This window comes from Rhipicephalus microplus, chromosome 2 (genome assembly GCF_043290135.1).
Source record: "Rhipicephalus microplus isolate Deutch F79 chromosome 2, USDA_Rmic, whole genome shotgun sequence".
Taxonomy (NCBI): Eukaryota; Metazoa; Arthropoda; class Arachnida; order Ixodida; family Ixodidae; genus Rhipicephalus; species Rhipicephalus microplus.
The window spans coordinates 198,620,906-198,648,472 of NC_134701.1; the positions used below are offsets into that span (position 1 = coordinate 198,620,906).

The window sequence follows — 27,567 nt, forward strand, 5'->3', positions numbered from 1 at the left end:
CAGTTCATTGAGAACCATGCTCCTTAAAGTGCGGCAAACAATCCAGGCTTGCCTTCAGCAAGCCACAAGCCTATGAAGTAAACATCTGATGGCAACATTTGACATTTTCAAAACTGCAACAAAAAGAAACAATATGAATCAATCAAGCACGGTGTTACTTTACCATTTAAAATATAACACAGAAAGAAGAAAGATCTCGTAAGGCTCAGAAAATGCATTCAACAAAGTAATAAGTCACTGTGGTCTTTAATGTTTCAAAGTTATAAGTGACTGTGGTCTTTAACGTTTGCTGGAACAAGCATAACACTTTTTCAGCTCAAATAAGTGCATGAAATCACTGCTGAACTTCCTGCAAGTGTTCCCCTAAATGTCTTTAGTATTCTTTGTTGTAGATCTGTATAAAGTACATAACAAAAATACAATCAAAAATAGTTAGGGTACCCCTTAATGAGAAATTTGAGCACAGCTGCTTAGGTGTTTGTTCTTGAATTAACGACGCCTGAACAGTCAGGTTCTTATGGCAAATGTGACTTCCGCCCTTTCTTGGCAATGACACATAGCTTCTATTTCAGAGGTTCATAGCTCTAGAGTTTGACACTGCTCTCAATGAACCTCTGCTCAGGCAACACAACAGTGGCTGACAGAGCACTTTTACAGATGGTATTCCTCACTTTTAAAGAAAAAGTGAGAACACAAGAATGTGAGACATTCTTTCTAGCGGTGACAAAACTGGCAATCACTCTCTCTGCTTTCTTCGTCGTGCTCTCATCATTGTCAGAGTCATTCCACCCCTACTATGCTCCAAAATCACGATCTTTGCTCACACTGTATGCTAGGCGTTCGCTCGATTACACTGACTATGGCAACATGAAATGCACGAATTGTCGCTCAAGAGCAGCACTTCAAAGCATTAAATTCACCAGCCGCAACGACATTCACCTACAAAGTGAACAAAGATGCTAGCATACATGAGCCATACAGTAAGAACACCTTGTCATATTCTAGAAACCTTCATTGCCACATCGCATGAAGAAGTAAAATCAGTGCTGCTTTTTTTTTTGCTTAGGGTGTTTTTGTATGCTGTAATCTGCACAACACTATGCGTGGGATGTCAGCAAGGTAGACCTATACTGCAGTGATGTCACTTTTTACATGAATATAATTTTTTTTCTATGTATTACATTGGGCTTAATTACTTATATATTGCACATTTGTAACAAGTCAATATCAGCCAGAAATTTATTTTATTTTGTAATATACAGGATCACTGTATTGAGGTTAAGGTGAGACATAAGTCATAAAACATTTTACTTTTGAAGTGAATTAAATGAAATTTAGCAGCCTAATACAGCCTTTTACTTTTTCCACACTAAATTTGTAAATGGTTTTATTAAGCAGTTGTAATTTTAAATAATCAGAGTCTTTAGTTGGGTGTGCCATGCTACAACTGTTTACGTAGAAACCGGCCCTTCTGTAGAGCAATTTGCCTTTTGTCCTTTCCCTAAACTGAACCTGTAGTATTAACACTTTGAATAAACTTCCGTTCACAGAGCCAGGTAATATTACTACATTGCAGAAGAGAGGACAACTGGTTTTATAGTCTCAATAAATTGGCAAATAATCAAACCCAGAACCTCGTAGAGATTAATGTTTTTACATAAACAAAAAATTTGTGCTTAAAATTTTTTAAAGCTTCGTAGCCTTGACTTCTTGTTATATCTAAGAAAAACGCAATAAAAAGTCGATTTGCAGTACTGAAAATTTGAATTTCATTTAAATGGCTAAAAAAAGGTGGAGTGGTTACCACAAAAAGCTGTTACTTTGTTGCCTCGTGATATTCGAACGAGTGCTCCTGAGCTAAAGCTTTTCTGGAGTTGAAAAAATGTATGCAGTTTGCTATGAGTGAGATGATCTTCACTGCAGAAAACGAAAAGTGAGCAGCAATATTTTTGTCTGTCACAAGACAAATATGCCACAGTTCAATGATGCGAATATAGTGAAGCATGTAATAACAATAGCTGGTTGACATGCATGATTGAACCGCTGCACAAACTATACGCCGACACGCAGAAAAAGGGCCATAAAACATGGCACCGAATTTGCAACTGATGTTTTATTGAAAGTCAGTATAAAGTATAATTACACAAGTTAAAACATGTATACGTTAAAAAAAGAAAGCAATAGCGGATGAACAAAAGTTCAAGAAGTTGAGTCTCATTCATTTCTTTGTTTTTCTTCTATTTTTTTTTCTGTAGCACATTCATGTGTCAACCTGGTATGCACTTGCACTGCTTGTTTGCATCCAATACGCATTAGCAACAAGTTCAGATAAGCCTTTTTTTTTTCTGACTTGCTTGCATCTTGCACTGCTGCTGAATTACGTATAGCATGTGTTCACGGAGGCCCTTCCTATCTTGAGAGGTATAAAATTTTTAGGTAAGAGTAAATGTTTATTGTTTTTTCTGATCCTTAACCCTATCAGGAATATGGTTCTTTCTAAGTTAACGTGGCACAACAATGTGTCGATGTCACCAAAAAAACCTCAAGGTGAAAGTGCAGTGGGATCTCGTTGACACGTTTTTCACAGGAGCTGGAAAATAAAACGTATTAAGCGAAAACTGCATCAACGAAAAAAGTCAAGAAGAGAAGAAAAACATCTATACTTCCTAAGCAAATCACATTTATTGCCCAACAAAAGTAACCAGTCACTTCGCACTGCTCTTTCTTGTTTTAACAGCAAAACATCCCCCAGCAGTGACCTTTTCATCACAAAACCAACACTGCTGCAGCTTCACCAGCCTTGCAACATGGAGGTTATGGCTTGATGGGTCGCAGTTTGAGCTAGTATACTGAAGAATAAACGTAGCCTTTCTAGATATATCGATCCAGATGCACTTTCACAATCGCACTATTCAATCTTGAGCGAAAATGGGATTGTATTAGATGCATAAAAATAGATTATTTCAAAGGAAAGCTGGCCAAAAATAAACAAAAAAATGTATCAGGCCGAGAAACATATTATGCAGAATTGTATCAATGAAATTCCATTTTACAAGGTCGCTCACATAGCGAGATTTTCTACTTAAGTCTTTGTGCAATCATAGCTCAGTCATGCCTGCCTGAGCTGTGACAGGTGGGTCCAACCCACATGTGCTCGGGTCCGTGGTGTCGCAACACACCAAATGCCTGCTGATTTGCAAGCACCCCTGCGGGTGATGTACTAAGTTTGCACTTACTAACGCATTTGTACATCAATAATGTCCAGCCATGATATGTTTTGAATGGCTACATGACGTTATGACTGTGATCAAGTAAAATGTAAAGGCAGAAAAAAAGGAGACTACAATAGCCATGATATGTCTTTAATGACTGCATGACATTCTGACTGTGATCAAGCAAAATGTAAAGGCAGAAAGAAAGGACACTACAATTAATAACAAACATGCGGTATTGCATGCTAGAAATTGATGCTCTGAGCTTCACACAAACATAGAAACCGAAATATTAAAAAGAGTAACAGCACTGAATGTGCAGTGCATGTCTTTCAAAGCAGAACAAAGATATATTGCCACCTGGCCATGAATTGCGGCGAGCGCGAGCCCGCATCGAGCAGAAACAAACAAAGAAGTCGTTTTTGGGACAGCGCGTGCTCTCGCCAAGGCTTTTTGGTTGTGTCGCGTCGCTGACTTGCGTCTCTGCGACTACGCAGTATTCCTTACCCAAGTCCCTCTTTTTTTCGCTTGCGACAACTGGTGGAGTTGCTGGGTATTCCCAGCCAATGATCCGAACGCCTCCTGGTAGCCCTGTACCTGCAGTCACAACACCTGTCGACCGGGCCAGTCGAAGAATCCTAGGATTGTCCCCCGAGCGTGAACCTGTGCCGGAGATGACGTCAACTGCACTACCCCAGAGTGGTACGGGAAATACTCCGATAGCTAATTACACGCTGTAGAAGCCACGAGTGCCAAAGGTGTTCTGCGGCACCACGTTGGAGGATGTCGTGGACTGGTTGGGTCACTTTGAACGCATTGCTGCTCTAAACGAGTAGACCAACGCCAACAAGCTACGGAATGTATACTTCAGCTTTGAGGATGGAGCCCGTAGTTGGCATGAGAACCACAAACCTTTCTCATCGTGGACGGTGTTATGCTGTCAGCTGCTGGCAAGTTACACTGACCCCCATTGCCGTGAACGAGCAGTGGGGGCCATTCAGTCACGCATTCAAATGCCGAACGAAAGCGTGACGACGTACGTGGAGGACATGACAAGCCTTTTCCGTCGCGCCGACCCTGGTATGGCAGAAGCAAAGAAGTTGCGACATCTAATGCGAAGAGTTAAGGAGCAGCTCTTTGCTGGTCTCATCCGAAGTCTACCAAATACTGTCGCAGAGTTTTTAACTGAAGCTACGATGATTAAAAACATGCTGCAGCAGCGATCGGCTGTGTACGACCACCATGTCAATGTTGCTTCGCTGGTGAACCAGATTAGAGCTGTGGGGAGTAATATCAGTCTCGAAGCTCTCTGCGACCTCATCCGATCAGTGGTACGCGAAGAGCTCCAAAAGATTCAAGGCCCGCCTCCACCTGCTGCAGGGTCTATTTCCGGCCTCATCAGGAGTGAAGTACAGCAAGCTCTGCAAGTCCCCCTTTCCAGCGATTATTCTCCGCCTGTACTGACGGAGCCTCGCCGTCCACCATATGTCGAGGCTGTGAGCTCCTCCTGCATCGTCCCTTCTGACATACGCCGAAGTTGCGAGCCGTTATGACCTTCCTGCATGATACGCCAAAGCTGCGAGTTGTTACGCCCCTCCACGCAATTTCGTACACCCTACACCTCGAGATGCACTTTCATAAGTTCAACCAGTCGACCATTTCAAGAATTGGCAGCTCTTCCTGCGGAACTCGGACATACAGCTCACACCGGACAGGCGGCTGCTGTGCTACCACTGTGGCAAAGCCGGACATGTATACCGTGAATGCAAGTGCCGCCACCTCGGACTTCAGGGTTTCGCCGTCGACTCGCCCAGGCGAAGATTTGGCGAAAGACCCAGAGCGATCAAGGAATACCTGTCCGAGCAGTGCATGCCACTGCTCCTGCGGTGCCAGTCACGATCACCATCTCCAAGAAGGTTTTCGTCAAGTGTCCCGAACTACCCAGGGGCGGCACCAGCGCGGTCGCCCCTGGGTAGTTCATCTTTGAGTTCAGAGGTCGCCTAGCTTTAGGCAGGAAAACAAATGACAGTGACCTTCGGGATTGGGGCCTCTGATAAACGACATCCGCAAGGGCCTCCATCGACGCGAGTACGTACCAGCAGCGATTTAACGATGACAGTTCCTGAATCGGAAAGCCGACTTTCCTTAGACATACCTGTAGTCCTCGACGGCCGCCACAATGCTAGTGCTTTATTAGACGCAGGAGCTGACTACTCTATCATGAGCAGAAAACTGGTGACGCATCTCAAGAAAGTTGGTACGCCGTGGGACGGAACACAAATCCGTACAGTCGACGGGCATGTCGTCACCCCTCTCGGTATGTGCACAACTAGAGTCGGCAGTCGTGGGCGCACATTCCTCTGCAGCTGATTTATACTTCCCGAATGCTCATGAGACCTCATCCAAGGCATCGACTTTTTACGTGAATACGGTGCTATAATTGACCTCCGACAGTGCGCCATGATGTTCTCGACAGACAAAGCAGCAGAAAAGCCTGATGACAGCCATCTCGGCACGTTTCATGTTTCGTCCGACATAATCACGTTGCCCCCGCGTTCAAGCATCCTGGTTGATGTCGTGTGTGATGAGCTACGTGACGGTGAGGCAGTCGCCGAAGCCAACTTGACACTTTTGTTCAGCACAGGTGTCTGCGCGGCCCGCAACCTCATTACCCTTCATGACAGACGTGCCACGCTGCTTGTGACAATTTTTAGTAATGAGCAGCGACACCTTTTCTGTCACATCGCTATCACCTACCCCATAGAAGAGGTTGCTGAATGTTCTTCCGCCACATCAATGAACAGCGGGCTACAATCGACATCAACATGCGTTTCTACAGCTCTTGCAAAGGTGGACAATTCGAGCCTCATGCAGCAAGAACGCGCAGCGCTGCAGGAGCTGTTCCTTAAAATTTAAGAGTGTTTCGCTTCGTCCTCGAAGGTGCGTCAAACAGCCCATGAAACACCGGATTATTACACACACCGATCTCGCTCATAAAGAAACAGCCCTACCGAGTTTGGGCCAAAGGATGTGACGCTATCAATGCTCAAGTCAAAGAAATGCTTCAGCATGATGTTATACAGCCAGCCGTCCAATAGTCAGTGGTCATCGGCAGTTGTTCTTGTAAAGAAAAAGAACAGTTCGTTGCGTTTCTGCGTGGACTACTGAAATCTGAACGGTGTGACTAAAAAATACGTGTATCCAGACTCTGCCATGCATCGATGATTCACTAGACAGACTACGGCGGGCAAGGTATTTTTCATCCATAGACTTGAAAAGTGAATAGTGGCAGATCGAGGTTGATGAAAGAGACCGAGAAAAAAACTGCTTTTGTTACACCGGATGGCCTGTATGAATTCAAAGTGCACCCCTTCGGCCTGTGTTCTGCACCAGCGACATTCCAAAGAATGATGGACACTGTTCTAACCGGTCTGAAGTGGAACACCTACCTAATTTATGTCGATGATGTCGTCAAGTTTTCGGTCACCTTCGAGGAACACTTGAAGCGTCTGCAGGCTGTTCTGGAAGACCTCCGCTCTGCGAACCTCACGCTGAAGCCAGAAAAATGACACTTCGACTATAAAGAACTTAAATTTCGGGGCCATGTTCTGAGCACAGACGGTGTTCAACCTGACCGGACAAGACAACCCCCGTAGCCTCCTTTTCCGTTCCCAGTGACAAGAAAGCAGTACGTCGCTTCCTCGGCCTGTGCGCCTACTATAATCGCTTCATCGCCAATTTCTTTAGAATTGTCGAGCCTCTGACTCATCTCACACATGACTACTTACCATTCATTCAGAATGAAGAACAAACCGCGGCTTTTAACGATCTATGTGAGCGTATGCAGCCACCACCAATTCTTTCTAACTTCGATGAGAATGCTGCCAACGAAGTTCATACCGACGCGAGCAATGTAGGTCTTGGCACCATGCTTGTCCAACATCAAGGTACCGAGCGCGTAATAGCTTATGCCAGCCGTACCTTGTCTCACGATGAGATGAACTATTCCACTTCAGAGAAGGAGTGCCTAGCAGTAGTGTGGGCCATCATGGTATTCAGGCCTTACCTCTACGGTCGTCACTTCAAAGTAGTCACTGATCATCACTCATTGTGCTGGTTAGCCAATTTACGAGACCCGTCTGGGCGTCTGGCATGATGGAGTCTTCGTTTGCAACAACTTTACCTTACCATTGTCTATAAATCAGGCTGCAAGCACGAAGATACTGATTCCTTGTCCCGTGCACCTACTGGAGTTTGTGATCGCGACAATGACGATGGCAGCAACTTCCTTGGTGTCTTCACTGTAACAGACCTGATTGCACGGCAACACGATAACGTCAAGATTCGCGCAATCATTGACAAACTAGACGGACGTAACAAACCCGTATCTCGACACCTTTCTCGCAATCTCTCTTTGCTCTGCCTACGGAAGGGTGTCTTGTATAAAACAAACTCGAACGACAATGAAAAAGCCTACCTGCTCGTGGTACCTTCTGACATGCGAGACGACAATCATCTGGCCTGCCATGATGACCCCATATCCATTCATCTAAATTTTTCACTAACTCTTGCCACAGTTCAACAGGCGTACTACTGGCCGAAACTTGCTACGTAAGTCAAAGGATATGTGAAAAGCTGCCGTGAATATCAACGCCGCAAATCTTCGCCACTGAAGCCTGCAGGCCTGCTGCAACCAATCACACCATCAAGGGTGCTGTTCGATCAAATAGGAATGAATTTACTGGGACCATTTCCTCTCTCATCCGTGGATAACAAGTGGATAGTTGTAACAACAGATTATCGAATGAGATACGCCGAGACAAGAGCCCTGCAACGAGCTACAGCTTCCGATGTTGTCCAGTTTTTGTCGACCAGATTGTTCTTCGCCATGGCGCCTCGTCTTGTGGGATCACTGATCACAGAACAGCTTTCACGACTCAGCTCATTGACGAAGTATTCAAACTAAGCTTCACGAGTCATCGCAAGACGACGGCGTATCATCCACAGACTAACCGCCTGATGGAGCGACTTAACAAGACCATCGTCTATATGTTATCCATGTATGTGGATGTTCAGCAAGAGACGTGGGATCTGGTCCCCCCATACAAAACATTCGCGTACAACACTGCCATCTAAGAAACGACACGATTCACACCGTTCCGTCTCGTCTACGGGCGTGAGGTTCAGACTAAGCTAGACGCTATGTTGCCACACGATTACGACGGGTCACTTACACCTGACTCAGAGCAGCTTGCTCAGTATGCTGAGGAAGCTCGACAGTTGGCATGCATGCATATCATGCAACAACAAACTGCGGATGCAGTTCGCTACAATCTTTGCCATCAACAGGTCGATTACCACCCAGGAGATCTAGCTTGGGTATGGACTACAGTTCACTGCCAAGGGTTGTCCAAAAAGCTCCTGAGTCGCTACTTTGGACCCTACAAAGTAGTGCGTCGCGTGAGTGATGTGAAATATGAGGTCGTCCCAAACGGAACCATGTCGCCCCAGCGTCGAAACCGCTACCCAGAGATTGTTCACGTTGTACCGCTCAAGCCATACTTCATGGGTTAGTGTGACCGTGCCTCGGCCTTGTTCTTTTGTTGTTGTTGTTTCTTCAGTGTGCCCACAGTGTGCACGTTTGGCTTACTTCTGCTTAAGCACTACCATTTGCGCAAGCATCGGGGCGATGCTTTTTTTTTCAGTGGGGTAATAATGCCACCTGGCCATGAACTGCGGCAAGCGCGAGCCTGCATCCAGCAGAAACAAACGAAGAAGTCATTTTTAAAACAGCACGTGCTCTCGCCGAGGCTTTTTGGTTGTGGTGCGTCACTCACGTGCGTCTCTGCGACTACGCGGTATTTCTTACCCAAAATCCCTCTTTTTTCACATGCGACGCTATAGGAAATTAGCGACTCTATAAAGAATGGCAAAAACAACAACGTGATATCATCAATAATAAGGTTACTGCCACATAACCCACAAGACATGAATAACAATTTTATTTAATCTGCTATGTTAATAACCAAAAAGATTTCAGTAAAACCTTACCAATTCCTTTTAAATGGAGTGCATGCATATGACTTCACTGATAAGTTAAACCTCGATATAACAAACACTGATATAATAAATTATAGTTTCAGAAATGGAAGGTAACAAGCTACCTTCAATGTTAATTAATGTACTGTGTGTTTCCCTATCAAAAAAGAGCGAGATAAAGATTGTATGGTAAGAAAAGGTTATTTATACATTCTTAAATGCAGACAAAACTAGCAAAGCACATATTTAGATTTGTTGCTAAACACCAAGTACTAAAAGACACAGTGCTTTCCGATTGAGACCTAGACCTAAGACTGAATTTTATCAGTCTGAAGCGGTAATTCTGTAAACATGTGACTTCTTTGTAGCAAAGTAGTTAGCTAGAACAGAAATAATGACAAACAAAACACTGCAAGAATGGCTGAAACATGAGCTTGGCCTACTCGCGGCTGTGCTGCTTCAGTTATATGAGTTAGTGTCTCTCCTCCAAAGCTTTTCTTAGGGAGCCTTGAACTGCGTGCCTCCTTTAGAGTGCAGACACTCTTAGGAGCTCAGGTTTTCACAATGTTGTCATTGTCTTGCCCCTATCTCTTTGGGCACTCAAAGAGAGTGAGGCAATGTGGTGGCAGTTGAGCCAAAGCATATGTTCTCACCTTAAATTGTAGAAAGCAAATATTAAAAGGGTATAGACACAAAGTTTTGCGGCCAATATAGCCTGCAGGATTGATTCCTATGAACCTGCGTACACTCAAATCTCAAAACAAACTCACATCTGCCACAAAAATATGTTGTTATATCGAAAACTTCGTTACAAGCAATTATTTGCAAGAGCGTATCTATGGCAAAGCTACTGGTCACTTACTTTGTTATAATCAATAATTCGTTACAGCAAATTCGTTATATCAAGGTAAGAGTGCATATCATCTGCAAAATATCAACAGCTAGCTTAGAAGGTATTTTAGAGCAATTTTGAAGTCTAAATTTTGAAGGTATTGGCACTATCTAAAGCGACCCCATAACCTAACTTCCCTGAAGTAAATACGCTGCAGTCAATAAAACTAATTATGATAACGTCACAGTTGCCATTTTTCTTTTGCCGCGTTTGTTTCAGCAGTCTGTACTTCTCAGCGACTGATTGCAATTGTGTGGTTGCGGCACATGTATTGAAAGATTTGTGTTTTGTGACATTGCAGTCCCATTTCCTATACAAAAAGACTTCTTGATGCGGAACGTGCAGAAGTGCGTGACAGTTGTGTGCTGACAAAGTTGAGAGCTACCCACGCTAGGTGGCAATAGCTGCACACCGTAGCTTGTTGTTTTAGGAGCTCTTTCAAACCGGAACTGCAACTTGTCAATAATTAGGAGCCTGTAATTTATTATCTGTCATCTGCTGTAGCAAACAATGTGGCGGGTTATGAATAACACGCCCCCAGCAAAACATTTCAGAAAAAAAAAAGAGCCTAATATTTATGTGTCAGTCCCCTTTAAGGTATTCTATCTTTTTCTCATTCGTAGCGCCATCTGGCTACAATAATGATACCTCATATTTTATGTCCCAAAGCCACAATATCATTATTAGGGACGCAGCTGTGGAGGGATTGCGATATTTAAACCATCAAGTGTTTTTTAACAAGCACTCACATGACACAGTACACGCATTAAGCATTTCACCTCGATAAAAATGCAACAACCAGAGCCAGAATCAAAGTTACAATCTTTGGGTCAGCAGTTGACAGCTTTAACCGCAACTGTAGCAGAATGCCATCTGGCGGACACACTGTAAAGCAGGAATAGGTTTTGCAGAATGTGGTCATTTGAGAAAAGTGGGGTCAGCATTCTTGTCTTATCTTACTCCATGAAGTTGTCCAGATGGATGCATTTTCAGTGGTACATAGTGCATCTGGCAATGCGTTTTCTGTTCTCTTGTTTGACCATGATATATGCTAATACACTTGAAACCATTAATGGAGGTCAAGTAACTGTGGTTTAACTGAATTAACCTCATGCCACTATTTTTCAGGGTTTCAAAAGCACTTTGGAATAAGTAAAGCATCTATTTCCCCCATCTTTGCAAATTGGCAGCTTCTCATAGCTTCACCTGACCATCTATCTCATCTGTATTACCTGGACATAGGAGGCTTATGTCTTGGCTGTCTTCACGATCTTTTCACATGCCCAGGCGTGTGTTAGTGACAAAGAGAATGCTGTGGTAGCTTTTGGATGTTGCACCTTTAGATTTATAAGAACTGAAATTTTTCTCTTGATGCTACGAAATTTTTCTCTTGATGCTACAATCTTCTAAATTGAATTCAAAAATAGTTATCACTTTGCTATGTCACATTTCGACTGCAGTGCAAATGGTGTGAATTGAGTTCAGTGCAATTTAATAAAGAGAAAGTGGTTTGAGAGCTTACATACATACTTTAATTATTGCAATTCTAGTACAACATTGGTTTCACAAGACACTGGAAAAAGGTAAAGAATAATTGGAATTTCTATAAATGTCTGTGTAACAGTTCATAAGCATCAGTAGAGTGTATATGACCATCAATGGTAAGCTTTTGGAAGCCTGATAAAAAGTTTAACCAAAGTTTAATGTAAAGTCTGATAGAAATATTGGCATAAAGCTCAGCAGTGAGCACCAAGTAGAACAAACTCTGACAAAGATCGTTACCAGTAAAACCCATCAGCAGAAAGTTCAACAACAAATTACCAACAGGTACAAGTATTTTTTAGCCTTCGCGTTTCTTAAAAGTGCTAAGCACAACCCCATTAAAATTAGTTTTTTCCCAAAAAACCACGCTCTTGAAAGTCCTGCATGTTCTTTGTAAGCAGGTGTGTCCCGTTTTGTTTCATTTACACAGAACTTTTAGCAGGAGAACATGCCTAGAGCATTGTACCTCGTCTTGTACCAAAGCACTCTCATTGTTTCTTTCTTAGTTGCACAGTGGACCTAGATTCAAAAAGTGCCCTTTGAACATCCTCAAAGCTTGAGTGCGTATATCATACAGCACTCCACCGTGAAAGGGTGCTGGCTTCGTGTGATGGTAGGCGCGAGCTGTGAAGTGATGCAAAACTAGTCATCCATAACGACTAGCATTAACCATATGATAAAGTAGAGCATTTAGAATTTACTTTCTGGTTCATCAAAGAAGCGAATAGAGAAGAGTTGCATGCACAAAATACATATGCTATAAATACTTTAAGCATAAAATCAGTTAAAAAAACAAAGACCTGAAATAAGCCGTCCATGTGCCAGGCATAAAGCAAGTTTACATTTAGGATGGCGGCCAGTTGGGCATGTTGGTATAAGCTCATGATGAAACATGTGCCAAAAAACTTAACAGATTGTGAATTTGCTTTTTGTTTGGACGTAACATGACAGCGCATTTTTTTCTTTTTTTTGTTTGTTTGGGGGGGTGCATAACACGTGTTTTTCTCCTCCCGATTGTAAGCCATTGATTATAGAAGTGGTTTTTTTAGTTATTTCACGTTGATGATAATAGGGGCGGTTTGAGATGACATACATGTGTGTTATGCATATATATAAATGGTCGTTTACAAATAAAGATTTTCACTTGCTAGTAAGCGCTCATCCTGAGTTCTTTCTCAGTATTTGTACTTTTTGGCCCTTGTTTCTTCAAGTTTACTTGTTCGTGGATTTTCACATACAAAAGTTATCAATGACACCATCTTTAGAGACACAAGAGTATTTAGAGACACAAGAGTTCACAAGAGTATTCTATATATGTAGCTCAAACGCCACCAGGTGTTTTTTCAAAGGTGGTTTTTAAAGGTGGTTTTTCAGCACTGCTGAAAAACCACCTGAAGTTAGGTGTTAGCTTAAAATATTACAGCAAAAAGTGGCAGCTATAAATGTGGCAGAACTCGAAACATACTGCAAACTCGCGAAGATGTTAAATATGGGCACAATAGAAATTCACCAATACGTTGCTAGCAGCACAATCAATGGAGAGATTTCATGTGAGCTTTCAAGTGACTGCTCTGCACAAAAGTCTTGGAGCAGAGAGTACAGCTGTATGGTCGCTCCCCTGTGTGGAGGCGTTCGTGCTCTGTTAGGTGGGATTTGTACAAGAAGCTTTGTGGACAGAAGGAGCACTGAAATGGACGTTCACCAGCATGAACGCTCAAGTGACCTTTTAGAAGATTACGGTGCGAGAAGGCTTGAGAGCACAAATGACATTTAAATGGTCGCTCGCCTGTGTGCATCCGCTGATGTTCCGTAAGATGGGACTTCTGTGCGAAGCTCTTGTCACACGTATGGCACTGATGTGGCCGCTCGCCAGTGTGAGTGCGCATGTGTATTTCAAGATCGGAACACCACACGAAGCTTTGAGGGCACAAATGACACCTGGACAGTTGCTCTCCTGTGTGGACACGTTGATGTGCTGTCAGATGGGACACAGTTGTGAAGCTTTTATCACACGAAGGGCACTGATGTGGCCGCTCGCCTGTATGAGTGCGCAGGTGTTTCTTGAACCTGCTATTTGATGGGAAGCTTTTAGGGCACAAGTGGCACTGAAACGATTGCTCGCCCACGTTGACCTCATGGCGCATTCTTCTATTGGATAGTCCTTCAGCCGTATTGTCAAAGAAGGAAGAGCGGGGTGGGTGTGGCTGCGATGACTGGACATATGGGAGAGTCACTAGACAGCTGACGTGTCCCTCTCCTGCATAGCAGAACAAGACGATTACTTGAACATCACTTGTTTCACGCTAAAACAGTTTTTTTTTTTGAAAACTAAGGGAAAAAGATGATGGTAATGAATGTCACAAGTTCTGCCTTTTTTCAACACAAGCTAAAGACAGTTTAAGGTTCACCATTCTTTTTCACTAGCTTTGCATTATTATTTGATTACAGGATGCTCAGATGTGTGAAACCATCATAAACACACATATATAAGGAGAGAGATTGATTCAATTAAAAATATAGTGATAGTTACATTCTGCAGAGAGAGCTGTATTTACTGCATAATCTGCTATCACAGAGAAGTATGACATTCATTAATGTCAGCGGAGCTTTAACATCCTGAGGTTGTATTATAGATAAACATAAATACCGTATTTACTCGCGTATATATATATATATATATATATATATTTTGTCAGAATTCATTGGATGTCATCTTCCTTATCTGTCAACAATAACCATCATCGGTCTTCATCGTTCCGTTCCTCTTCATCATCGGCGCCATCTTGCTGTTGCTTGAATAAAGCGTCAGCTGAACCGTCGTATTTCAAGTGGTGGAAGGTGCTTCCCGATCTCTTCAATCTCTCTCTATCCAAAGCCAGCTCCTGGAGCTCCGTTTGGGACGTCGCTTACGCCAGCAGAGCACCATGACGCAAGAGCAAGCCCAACCGAACCACCCGCCGGCGCAACCACCCGCCGGCGCAACCACCCGCCGCCAACCCTAGCTCGGTCAACAACCCCCCTCGGGAGCCTTCAATCCTTTCCGGTCTGCCAGGTTAAAATGTCGAAGACTGGCTCGACAACTATGACCGCGTAGGTGTTTACAACAACTGGAACGAGGCATCGAAATTAGCACGCGTCCAGTTTTACGTCTCTCAGGTTGCCAAGACGTGATTCCTAAATCATGAGAGCGACTTCCGCGATTGGTCTTCCTTCAAAGACCAGCTCCGACACATTTTGGGCACACCGACCGTCCGTTCAGAAGTTGCTCGGAAGAAACTGGCAGAACGCGTTCAACATTACAGTGAGTCCTACACTTCCTATATTGAGGATGTGCTCGCACTTTGCCGCAGTATCGACGACACCTTGCAAGAAGGTGATCGTGTCCGGCACCTTCTGAAGGGTATCGGACCTACCGCTTTCAACGCCCTCGTCGCGCACAACTCTTCGACGGTTTCCGACGTCGTCTCTGTATGCCAGCGGCTTGATACCTCGCAGTCAATCCGCCTGCGGCCCTACTTTTATGAGAACCCCCTGGCAAACAGTATGGAGCTCCGATCCATCATTCGTGCCATAATTCGTGAGGAACTTCAAGCCTACAGTTTGCCTCCTCCTAACAACATTCCCGCTCAACCCGCGTCTAGCGATCTGCGTGGCATTATTAGGGAAGAAATGTCAGCGTTTCAAAGCACCCATTGTGCTCCACCATGCCCCCAACCCGCTTCGTATGCACAGATCGCTTTAATGCAACCCTCGCCGTCTCAAGTACCACCACCTGTGCCTGATCACGAACATCTCGCACCTCTAGTCGCCCGTCCACCGAACCCTACCTACCATTCTTCCTGGCGAGCCCCATGGCCTATTTGCTACTACTGTGGAATTCAAGGACACGTTTCCCGTGTCTGTCGACGTCGGCAGCAAGATGAACATCTGGTTATGCCGCTTTTGAACGGGACGACACATGTGCTCAATGTTACTACCGCTATGCCGACAGTCCTTCCAACCATCGATCCCCGTCTCCTGTGCGCATTTCCAACGCGACAAAAAATACACCTGCCGCCCGACCGCGCTCCCCTCCGCCGCTCTGTTTCACCACTTTGACCTGTCTCTCAACTGGCTGCCCACCGATCGGAAAACTAAACAGTGCAGTTTTTGGAAGGAAAACTGCATCGCGGTGAAATGACCCAAGTCCTCCTGAACGACCGTCAAACATGTTACTGGTGACTGTGCAAGGTGTGCGGGTGTTGGCTTTGTTGGACACGGGAGCAACAATTTCAGTTATGCGTGCCCACTTGTGTTCTCGATTGCAGAAAGTGAAGACACCCTACCTTGGATCATCTTTGATTGGGGCAAATGGAGCAATAATTAGACCATCGGCCCAATGTACAGCGCGTGTCTTCATTGATGGCATTCGTCATCACATCACCTTCACTGTCTTAATTTCATGTGCTCATGAACTAATTTTAGGTTGGGACTTCCTCTTCGGCATCTGCATTAATTTCTCGCCGTCAACGTGTAGTCGAGATGACCGAGACCGATCACTGCAGCGAACGCGTCGACGAAAAACCATGGCGTTTTTTCACAGCTTCCGATACCATACTGCTCCCGGGTCAGGAGCAACTCATCACCATCACTTCTCCGAATATTGCCAATGGTGACGTCCTTATCACCCCTTCCAGCCACTGTCTAGCTCGCGGCGTTGTAGTCCCCTCCAGCCTGGTGCGGTTCAACGACAGTGCTGCGATAATCCTTGGCCTGAACCCTACCCTGGAGCCTGTCCTTCTACCCCAAGGTTCTGCAGTGTTATGTGGATACCCAACCGGTATCTTTGGCCTCTCGTGTCGCCTTGAGAGCACAGCCACAACAGGCCCAGTCTGTTACTTTCTCCTCCTTTGTTCCCGGGATAAATCCTGACCTTTCTGCTTCTCAACGCGAGGCGTTGCTAAATTTGCTAACGAAACACCAGGCCTCCTTCGACGCCAATGCTTCGGCACTAGGACAGACCACTGTTGCGCATCATCGCATCGACACTGAAGGTCAGACTGTTGTACGCCGTTGACCCTACCGAGTCTCCTTGGCCGAGAGCAAAATCATCGAGGAGAACGTGACCAATATGCTAAAAAGAAACATCATACGACCCTCTACCAGTTTTTGGTCATCACCTGTTGTGTTGGTACAAAAGAAGGATGGATTGGTACGATTTTGTGTTCATTACTGCGTGCTCAACAAGATTACCCGAAAGGATGTATATCCGATACCCCGTAAAGATGATGCACTTGATTCATTGCAAGGCGCCCAATACTTCTCCACTCTTGGCCTTCTGTCCGGGTATTGGCAAATACCAATGGACGAAGCAGACAAAAAAAAAGACCACCTTTTCTATGCTGGACGGTCTTTACGAGTTTAACGTAATGCCATTCGGCCTATGTAATGCTCCAGCCACTTTTGAAAGAATGATCGACACTGTTCTTCGTGGCCTCAAGTAGAAAACTTGTCTATGCTCGATGATATCGTCGTGTTTTCTTCCACTTTTGCTGATCATCTGCAACGCCTAGATCAAGTGCTCACATGTCTCTCCTATGCTGCACTTCAACTAAACACAAAGAAGTGCCATTTTGGCAACACAGCTATAAAAGTTCTAGGACATCTCGTTAGTAAAGCTGGCATCCAGCCCGATTCGGACAAAATTTCCGCAGTCCTCAACTTTCCGCGACCCTTTCGTTTCAAAGAACTACGCGGTTTCCTTGGACTCGCATCGTACTTTCGCCGCTTCATTCGCAACTTTGCCACTATTGCTGCTCCTCTCCAAAAGCTCCTTGCTAGTACTAGTTCCTTCGATTGGAATGATCAATGCAAAGCCTCATTTCAAGAGCTCAAGCAGGCACTGACATTCCAACCGGTTCTTTGTTATTTCGATGACAAGGCACCTACGATATTACACACTGACGCTAATGGACGAGGAATCGGCGCCGTACTCCTCCAGCGCGACCATGCCCCCAAATGCCAGGCTCCGGAAACAACTCCGACTATTCAAATTGGAGGACGATGTGCTATATCGATACATTTTCCACCCGGAAGGCCACCGATGGGTTCTCGTCGTACCACACGCACTACGCACTGAAGTTCTGCGCGCTTCCCACAAAGACCTGACGTCAGGACACTTGGGTCACTACAAAACATACAAACGCATCCGCAGTAGATTCTTCTGGCCAGGTCTTTCTACGACGGTAGCTGAATATATTATCTCGTGCGCACTTTGCCAACACCACAAGCGGCCCACTACCGCTCCAGTCGGGACCCTACAACCACTTCCTTGTCCATCAGAGCCATTCTTTGTCGTTAGAATTGACCTCTTCGGGCCCCTCCCAACTACATCAGACGGCAAGAAATGGGTCCTCACCGCGGTTGATCACTTGACCCGGTACGCTGAGACGGCTTAGATCATTTCAGGAACTGCTTCGGAAGTAGCAACTTTCTTCTTGAATGCTATTTACTTATGTCACGGAGCCCCTCGTTTTCTTTTGAGCGACCGGGGCAAGGCATTTCTTTCAAGCACGCTCAGTGAAGTTCTTCAAGCATCAAAAACATTGATTGATTTGTGGGGTTTAACGTCCCAAAACCACCATTTGATTATGAGAGACGCCGTAGTGGAGGGCTCCGGAAATTTTGACCACCTGGGGTTCTTTAACGTGCACCCAAATCTGAGTACACGGGCCTACAACATTTCCGCCTCCATCGGAAATGCAGCCGCCGCAGCCGGGAATCGAACCCGCGACCTGCGGGTCAGCAGCTGAGTACCTTAGCCACTAGACCACCGCGGCGGGGTCATCAAAAACAGTTCATAAAACATTATCTAGCTATTACCCACAAACTAATGGCTTAACGGAAAGATTTCATCGCACGCTGTGTGACATGCTCTCCATGTATATCCGACCGGACCATCGCAATTGGGATGCCATACTTCCCTTTGTCACGTATGCATATAATACGTCAGTTCTACGAACCACAGGCTATTCTCCATTTTTCCTAGTATACGGACACCAACCGACATCACCACTCGACGTTTCATTTTTTTCTGGCCCCGTCAACTCTTCACCATTCGTTTGCGACCAGTTTCTGTCCTGTGTTGCTCAATGCTGTCGTCTTGCCCGTGTAAACACCGAAGCTAGCCAAGAAGATCGCAAACATCATTACGATGCCACTCACCGCGTCGTTCTCTACCGCCCTGGCGACGATGTACTTCTGTAGACTCCTGCACGAACGCCTGGCTTATGCAAGAAGCTTGAGTCACGCTATCTTGGCCCCTACAAAGTTGTCGAACAGACCTCACCGGTGAACTACCGTGTCACACCTGTTCATGCCCCCACTGACCAATGCTGCCGCGGGACAGAGATTGTGCACGTTTCGCGTCTCAAGCCCTATCGTATGCGTTCCACAGAATATTTCACGGCCAGGCTGGCTGCTTCCGTCGATGGGGGAAATTAGTGTAAGAATTCATTGGATGTCATCTTTCTCATCTGCCAATAACCATCATCAGTCTTCATCACCCCATTTCTCTTTATCACCGGCGCGATCTTGCTGTTGCTTGAATAAAGCGTCAGCTTTATTCAAGCCTACAGCATTTCCGCCTCCACCGGAAATGCAGCCGTGACTCGATTCCGCGACCTGCGGAATCCAGCCAAGTACCTCAGCCACTAACAACCAAGTACCTCAGTCACTAGACCACCGTGGCGGGGCAAATTCACCACAACTGCGCGATACAGAACAGAAGTGGCATTTTAACAAACATAAAGTTGGAGAAAACCAAATGAAATTGTTTATGTTTATATTGTAGTGAAGTAGATGAGCGCTACTGAGAAAGCCAGGGGGTAGCACTCAGTCTGTGAAGACGAGGACGTTTGGTTGGCTCGGTGCACAGGCTGGTTCCGCCATTACTATTTCACTTGTGATCCCTCTTCTGTTATATAAAAGAGTGCCGCTCTTAAACACCTCATCCTCATTTTAATTGTTGGAGGTGCTGGGTAAACATCTTTGCGCATGATCTTCTTCAACCAGAAGTAGTCGACGCAAGACCTTATTGAGCCATCCTTTTTCTTGACTAGAACAACTGAGGAGGCCCAATAATGAGGGCTCAATAATGCCGCGCTTCAACATGTCGTCAACTTGTTCTGCGATTATACGACACTCAGGTGCCGGTACCCGATATGGACGCTGACGTAAAAGAGTGTGAAGACCAGTGTCAATTTGGTGAGATACTGTGGAAGCACGACCCAAAGTTAGTTGCTGGAGGTCGAAGCTGGCGCGGAAGTGCTCGAGGAGGGCGATGATGTTGGCGCGCTGCTAGGCCGTAATGTTGGTGTTGATGCAGCGCGAATATGCATCAGTGAATTATGGGGAAGAAGGTGACGCGGAGCAATCAACAATGTCCATAGGTAGTATAGTCGAGTGGTCAGGAATCACACGTGCGCTCGAGGGATCAACGTCATTGGCAAAGCCCAGGCACTCTCCGCACAGTAACTTGGAAGGTGAGGGAAACGGATTTGAAACATAAATTGTACTTGATCCATTGTGAATGTACAGAATAGCGAAAGGTATCAGGAAGCACTTGCGGTAGAGAGCGGTTTCAGAAAGCATAAAATGAACAGCTGAGCCATTAGATACGTCACAGGAAAGCGGAACTAGGGCGGATGAAAGTGGGGGTATCTAAGTGTCAGCGGCAATGAAAAGTTTTGCAGGTGAAAGGGGTGAGCCGAGTGAAGCAGAGTTGCATAATAGCGAGAACTCTACTTCCGCGCAAGCACAATATATGACGGCATGATGAATGCAGATAACCACTGAGAAATGCAGAGGGTATCACTCAGTCTGTGAAGAAGACGAGGTTTGGTTGACTTGGTGCAAAGGCTGGTTCCGCCATTATTACTTCACTTGTCGTGACCGCTTTTCTGTTATATAAAGAAGTGCTGCTCTTAAACGCCTAATTTTAATATGTCTGATCTTGTCTTTATTCAGCAGATATCAAGAGTGAATTCATATATTACTAGACAAGGAATTGCTTCTATGTAGCAAGCAGCACAAAAAAACACCTTACGGACAAACAGGACAAAAATTTACGTGAACAAGTGCTAGATCCATAGCAATGGGTCCAGCTATTAACACTTGTGCAAGATTCTGATAGCTTCATTTGTTCAATATATTTATATCTCGACACCTTATTCCTTCCTAAGCCTGCAAAATATCCAGAGGTCCTCACATTTCACAATTTAAAAAATTATAATAGCAAATAACATAACTTTAAATGCTTGTAACTGATTTGCAATGAACTTCAATTTCATCCAACACAGAACGCATGAAAGCACATGACACACACATGGTTTATATAACTCAAATTAAGAAAATAATAAGGTAAAGAAATTAGAAGTAAGCGAAAATGCAACTGGTCGAAGGGTGGGACACCAGACTCACATTTTAGCATTAGACGTGCGATGCTTCTACACTTTGAACTAACGCACTGCTCTATCCTGTCCGCTTTTTCATTTAATATAACCGGTCTAACCTTAGAGGAACACATATAAAAGTGAAGTTTTTTTTTGTGAGTGTCAAACCAAGGAACATTTCTTTTTCATTTTCTACCCATACTGTGAATTCTGGCTTGAGCTTACTGTAGTCAAACTTTTTTTTTCAAGCAAGTTGCAGAACAAAAACAATGTTGCACATTTTTTTATGCAAAACTGACAACAAAAATCAACATTCAAATCCACTTATTAAACTTCATCGTCACTTATAATGCCAAACACAATAATCTGATCATAATGTTGAAGATACTTAACAGTACAAGGAATGAATATCAACACAAATTACAGAACACATGAAACAGATTTAAAATATACGAACCAAATTTTGTTCACATGGAGCACCTAGCTCAATTAAAAAATAGCATGGCCAAAGGAAACACAAATGTGGTTAGCATGTAGCACTTGTACAAAGGCTTTTGGAAATATTTTCTTGGGGCAACTTTTGTAAAGGCCTGGTACCCTACAACGATGATCTCAGAGCAAGCAGTTCAACTAACAAACTACTAATTAATTACTGCCTTAATGAGGTTTTATTTCTAATAACATTTCACTGCCTTTGTACAAATGCACTCTCAGTGATGACAAGTAAGAACCTAGACAACCTTAAAGAACTTGCATTAAGGGGGCAGGCTGGTATTAGAAATTTTTTTTTAATTTATTCAGTGATCTTGATCAAACTACACAGGGTTATGCAGTTTTTTCTGCTGATTTCAAATATTTAATTAGTTTTCCTGTAACTTATATTTTTCCTGAGATAACTTAAGTTCATCCACTATTGTTTAAGGCCACCATAGAAAAAGAAGTGCTCAATTAAAAGTGATATTTAAAATATGCCAACATAGACTAATGACTATAGAGTGATAGTGTGAAAGAGTTTTTTGTTTTTAGGCCTTTTTTGGTTATTTTAAGTCAAAATTAACTACCCATTTTAAAAGCAGTTAGAATTGTGCTATAATTTTGATGAGTAATTTATCAAAAAGGCTTGTGCTCTAAATTATGCTCCCATACTTACATTCTACACGCAGACAGATTTCCACTGCAAAAAAATTATTGTTGTACCTGCCCTAGCTGCAGAGATATTGAGGCTTCAAAATAGAACAGTCGTAGATTTACTTTTTAGAGAAAAATGGAAAAAACTGAAAACAGATAGTTTCTTTAATAAGCAACATTCATGGTGCACATGTTCTGCGATCCTCATAAAGGTGCTCATAAATTGGTAGCAGAGCTTTAGACAGAGGTGCTGGCAAATTATAAAGAAGCCTCAAAGTCATTTCCCTATTTTTTCGCAGGTTCTGCATATTAACAGCACCAAGAATATGGACAGTTAGAATGAAATTACAAAAAAATTACTACCTCCTGGTGTGTGAAACTTTGCAGAGAGATAGAAAAATACTTGCAGAAACCAAATATGTCAACTTAAAAAAATGAATTTCTTAGTCACTTTTTGGTCTCAAAGACCAGTCTGTCCCTTTAAATGCCCTTATCAGTGGTTGTACACAAAGACTCAAAAGTAGACAGCACAAACCATGACATTTGCGGTGACAGCAACGATAAAAACGGCAGAGAAGTGCATCAACCACGAATCTTTTTCTACCCATTTCTGACCTCCTTCTAAATTCGTTATCTTCTACATTCATTGAATAATAAGACGAAGACGCCGACCACAAGAGAATAAAAAAATAATACAGTCGAATCTCATTATTTCGAACAAGCTTAATTCAAACTTCTGGTAAAGTCAAACTCACGATGAGGTCCCATCAAAGCTATGTGTATTCTAATAGGCGAAAACGCCAGGTAATTCGAACGCGCAAGTACTTGCGATGGTCAATTCCAACATACTGTGCTCCGAAAATGCTCTCAGCACCCTGCCCAATGCCGCCGCGGCACCTCCGACACCTCAGCGCTGCGCGCAAAGGAGAGAAAAAGAAAAAAAAGGCTGCGGTGGAATGTTTGCTCTATTTCAAATGCCGATCTGCGACGCGCCTGTGCCACGCTTCTCCATTTTCCGCCTCAGCGCCACTGCCGCGTAAAGACCCTTCTCCTTCCAACGTCGTGCACAAAGAGAGAGAGAGAAAAAGGGAGACTGTCGTGTAGTGTGACTCTCTCTCTCATGCGCACGTGCCACACTTTCTTATTTCACGTCCCTGCCACGTAACCCTTCTTTTTTAGACAACACACGCAAAGACAGCAAAAAAAAAAAAAAGCTGACATGGAGTGTTGATTTTTTCTCAAATGCCGATCTGCTTCTCTCCGCATGAAGACGCTTCTCCTTTCTCATCACGTGCTGGCCACTCTGCAGCTTTAGCGCAGAGGGAAGTAGGAGAGGTGCAGCCGTTGTCTTCAGAGAGTGTTGGTGCTGAACATAGCCGCGTGCACCTTCTCTGGCCAGGAGAATGCTAAAGCCGAAGAACACATGCTTTGCAAGCAGCGTGCAAAATTAATTGACTCGCTGCAAGGCAAGCGTATGCAGACGCGCATCACCGATTACTTTAATTAATGACGAATGTCCCATAATTTGTGAATAAATGTCTTTTGAAACTTCCGCCTCATGTGTTAGCTAAATGCACATGCGCCACTGCCTGGGGAGCCCTCCGTTTACTTAGCTATCATTAATTTGAACTTCTTTTATTTTGAACAAATTTTCATGCCCCTTCGAGTTCGAATTATTGAGATTCAACTGTACAACTTTCCGCCTCCAGAACGGGAACCTTCTTCACAATCTTTGGAGCACTGAAAAAGAACATTTAGGCTTGTCTTCTTGGAAGACTGAATTCAATGCACAACACTGCCTTCATGTTGGAACGAAAATGATTCACTTAATGTTGCCAGCTGCCCTTGCTGCCTTTTCATAAATCTGGATGCTTGCATCAACTGCAAGACTGCTTTGTTTGTCTTCATATAATAATCATAGAAGCAATGTCATGTTAGAACTTGCGAACCTAAGCCCAGTTCGTTGAGAACCATGATCCTCAAAGTGCGGCAATCAATCCAGGCATGCCTTCAACAAGCCACAATCCTGTGAGGTAAACATCTGATGGCAACATTTGACATTTTCAAACCTGTAACAAATAGAAACAATATGAATCAATCAAGCAGGGTGTTTCTTCAGCATTTAAAATATAACACACAAAGAAAAAAGATCTCATAAGGCTCAGAAAATGCATTCAACAGAGTTAGTTATAAGTGACTGTGGTCTTTAATGTTTGCTGGAACAAGCATAACACTTTTTCAGCTCTAATAAGTGCATGAAATCACTGCTGAACTTCCTGCAAGTGTTCCACTAAATGTCTTTAGTATTCTTTGTTGTAGATATGTATAAAGTACATAACAAAAATACAATCAAATATAGTTAGGATACCCTTTAATGAGAAATTTGAGCACAGCTGCTTAGGTGTTTGTTCTTGAATTATTGACGCCTGAACAGTCAGGTTCTTACGGCAAATGTGACTTCCGCCCTTTCTTGGCAATGACACATAGCTTCTATTTCAGAGGTTCATAGCTCTAGAGTTTGACACTGCTCTCAATGAACCTCTGCTCAGGCAACACAACAGTGGCTGACAGAGCACTTTTACAGATGGTATTCCTCACTTTTAAAGAAAAAGTGAGAACACAAGAATGTGAGACATTCTTTCTAGCAGTGACAAAACTGGCTATCACTCCCTCTGCTTTCTTCGTCGTGCTCTCATCATCGTCAGAGTCATTCCACCCTTACTATGCTCCAAAATCACGATCTTTGCTCACACTGTATGCTAGGCGTTCGCTCGATTACACTGACTATGGCAACACGAAATGCACGAATTGTCGCTCAAGAGCAGCACTTCAAAGCATTAAATGCACCAGCAGCAACGACATTCACCTACAAAGTGAACAAAGATGCTAGCATACATGAGCCATACAGTAAGAACACCTTGTCATATTCTAGAAACCTTCATTGCCACATCGCATGAAGAAGTAAAATCAGTGCTGCTTTTTTTTTTGCTTAGGGTGTCTTTGTATGCTGCAATCTGCACAACACTATGCGTGGGATGTCAGCAGAGTAGACCTATACTGCAGTGATGTCACTTTTTACATGAATATAATTTTTTTCTATGTATTACATTTGGCTTAATTACTTATATATTTCACATTTGTAACAAGTCAATATCGGCCAGAAATTTATTTTATTTTGTCATATACAGGCCACTGTATTGAGGATAAGGTGAGACATGAGTCATAAAACGTTTTACTTCTGAAGTGAATTAAATGAAATTTAGCAGCCTAATACAGCCTTTTACTTTTTCCACACTAAATTTGCCAATGGTTTTGAGCAGTTGTATTTCTAAATAATCAGAGTTTTTAGTTGAGTGTGCCATGCTACAACTTTTTACAAAGAAACCGGCCCTTCTGTAGAGGAATTTGCCTTTTGTCCTTTCCCTAAATTGCACCTGTAGTATTACACTTTGAATAAACTTCCTTTTACAGAGCAAGGTAATATTACTACATTGCAGAAGAAAGGACAACTGGTTTTCCAGTGTTTTCCAGTCTCAAGAAATCGCAAATGATCCTACCCCGAACCTCATAGCAATTAGTGTCGTAACATAGACAAAAAATTAGCACTCAAAATTTTTTGAAGCTTGGTAGCCTTGATTTCGTGTTATATCTAAGAAAGACAGAATTTAAATGGCTGAAAAAAGGTGGAGTGTTTACCATGAAAAGCAGTTACTTTGTTGCCTCGTGATATTTGAACGAGTGCTCCTGAGCTAAAGCTTTTCTGGAGTTGAAAAAAATGTGTGCGGTTTGCTATGAGTGAGATGATCTGCACTGCAGAAAACGAAAAGTGAGCAGCAATATTTTTGTCTGTCACAAGGCAAATATGCCACAGTTTAATGATGCGAATGTAGCGAAGCATGTAATAACAATAGCTGGTTGACATGCATAATTGAACCACTGCACAAACTATATGCCGACACACAGAAAAAAGGCCATGAAACATGGCACCGAATTTGCAACTGATGCCTCACTGAAAGTCAATATAAAGTATAATTACACAAGTTAAAACATGTATACATTAAAAAAAGAAAGCAATAGCAGATGAACAAAAGTTCAAGAAGTCGAGTCTCATTCATTTCTTTGTTTTTCTTCTATTTTTTTTCTGTAGCACATTCATGTGTCAACCTGGTATGCACTTGCAATGCTTGTTTGCATCCAATACGCACTAGCAAAAAGTTCAGATAAGCCTTTTTTTTTCTGACTTGCTTGCATCTTGCACTGCAGCTGAATTACGCATAGCATGTGTTCACGGAGGCCCTTCCTGTCTTCAGAGGTATAAAATTTTTAGGTAAGAGTATATGTGTTTATTGTTTTTTCTGATCCTTAACCCTATCAGAAATATGGTTCTTTCTAAGTTAACGTGGCACAACAATGTGTCGACTTCACCAAAAGAACCTCAAGGTGAAAGTGCAGTGGGATCTCGACACGTTTTTCACAGGAGCTGGAAAATAAAACGTATTATGCGAAAAACGAAACAAGTCAAGAAAAGAAGAAAAACATCTATATTTCCTAAGCAAATCACATTTATTGCACAACAAAAGTAGCCAGTCAGTTTGCACTGCTCTTTCTTGTTTTAACAGCAAAACATCCCCTAGCAGTGACCTTTTCATCCCAAAACCAACACTGCTGCAGCTTCACCGGCTTCGCAACATGGAGGTTATGGCTTGATGGGTCGCAGTTTGAGCTAGTATACTGAAGAATAAACGTAGCCTTTCTAGATATATCGGTCAAGATCCACTTTCACAGTCCTACTACCGTATATACTCGTGTAAGGGCCGCACTTTTTTTTCGAAAATTTTGCTAGGTGCGGCCCTTACACGAATCAGGCCGATTTAGTACAGGCAGTACAGGCCAAAGGTCTGTACTGTTTATGCAACAGTAGCAGAGTGCAAGAGTCACAAATGACATGCCAGAAATGTTTTTATTCGGATTCCATTTCGCTGTCCTCGTTCTCGGAGGAGCTCGCCTCGGCGTCCGCGTCTTCCCAGAGACGGTCATCTTCGGTGCCGTTCATGGAGTTCGAAATTCCCGTTACCTTGAAGCTTTTAGCAACTACTTCTACTGACATGGCACGCCACGCATTCAAAATCCATTCACACACCTGTTGGAGCGACGCCCGCTTCAGCCGTCCTGTAGGGGTCTTCTCGTGGACGCCTCCAGCCATCCATTCAGAGTAACATCGGCGAAATTCCACTTTGAATGGTCTGTTGACGCATACGTCGAGCGGCTGCAGCACACTCGTCAGGCCACCGGGAATGACGGCCAAGTCCGTACGAGTTGCGGC

General features: G+C 43.7%; 1 protein-coding gene across 1 annotated transcript; it reads right to left on the reverse strand.

Annotated features, from left to right (window-relative positions):
* Positions 1-2,663: 2,663 nt before the first annotated feature.
* On the reverse strand, positions 2,664-26,621 carry LOC119170500 (uncharacterized). The gene is made up of 3 exons (XM_075887232.1): positions 25,941-26,621; positions 24,194-24,313; positions 2,664-13,942 (listed from the first exon to the last, which is right to left on the reverse strand). The coding sequence occupies exons 2-3, from the start codon at positions 24,216-24,218 to the stop codon at positions 13,218-13,220; spliced, it is 750 nt and encodes a 249-aa protein (XP_075743347.1). The 5' UTR covers positions 24,219-24,313; positions 25,941-26,621; the 3' UTR covers positions 2,664-13,217.
* Between the last annotated feature and the right edge of the window lie 946 nt (positions 26,622-27,567).

Coding starts and splice junctions, on each gene's coding strand:
- LOC119170500 (XM_075887232.1), bottom strand. CDS start 24,218: ATGGTTCTCAACGAACTGGGCTTAG. Junction 13,943..24,193: donor TCTCAACGAACTGGGCTTAG/GTTCGCAAGTTC, acceptor TCTGCTATGCAG/GAGAGGGACACGTCAGCTGT.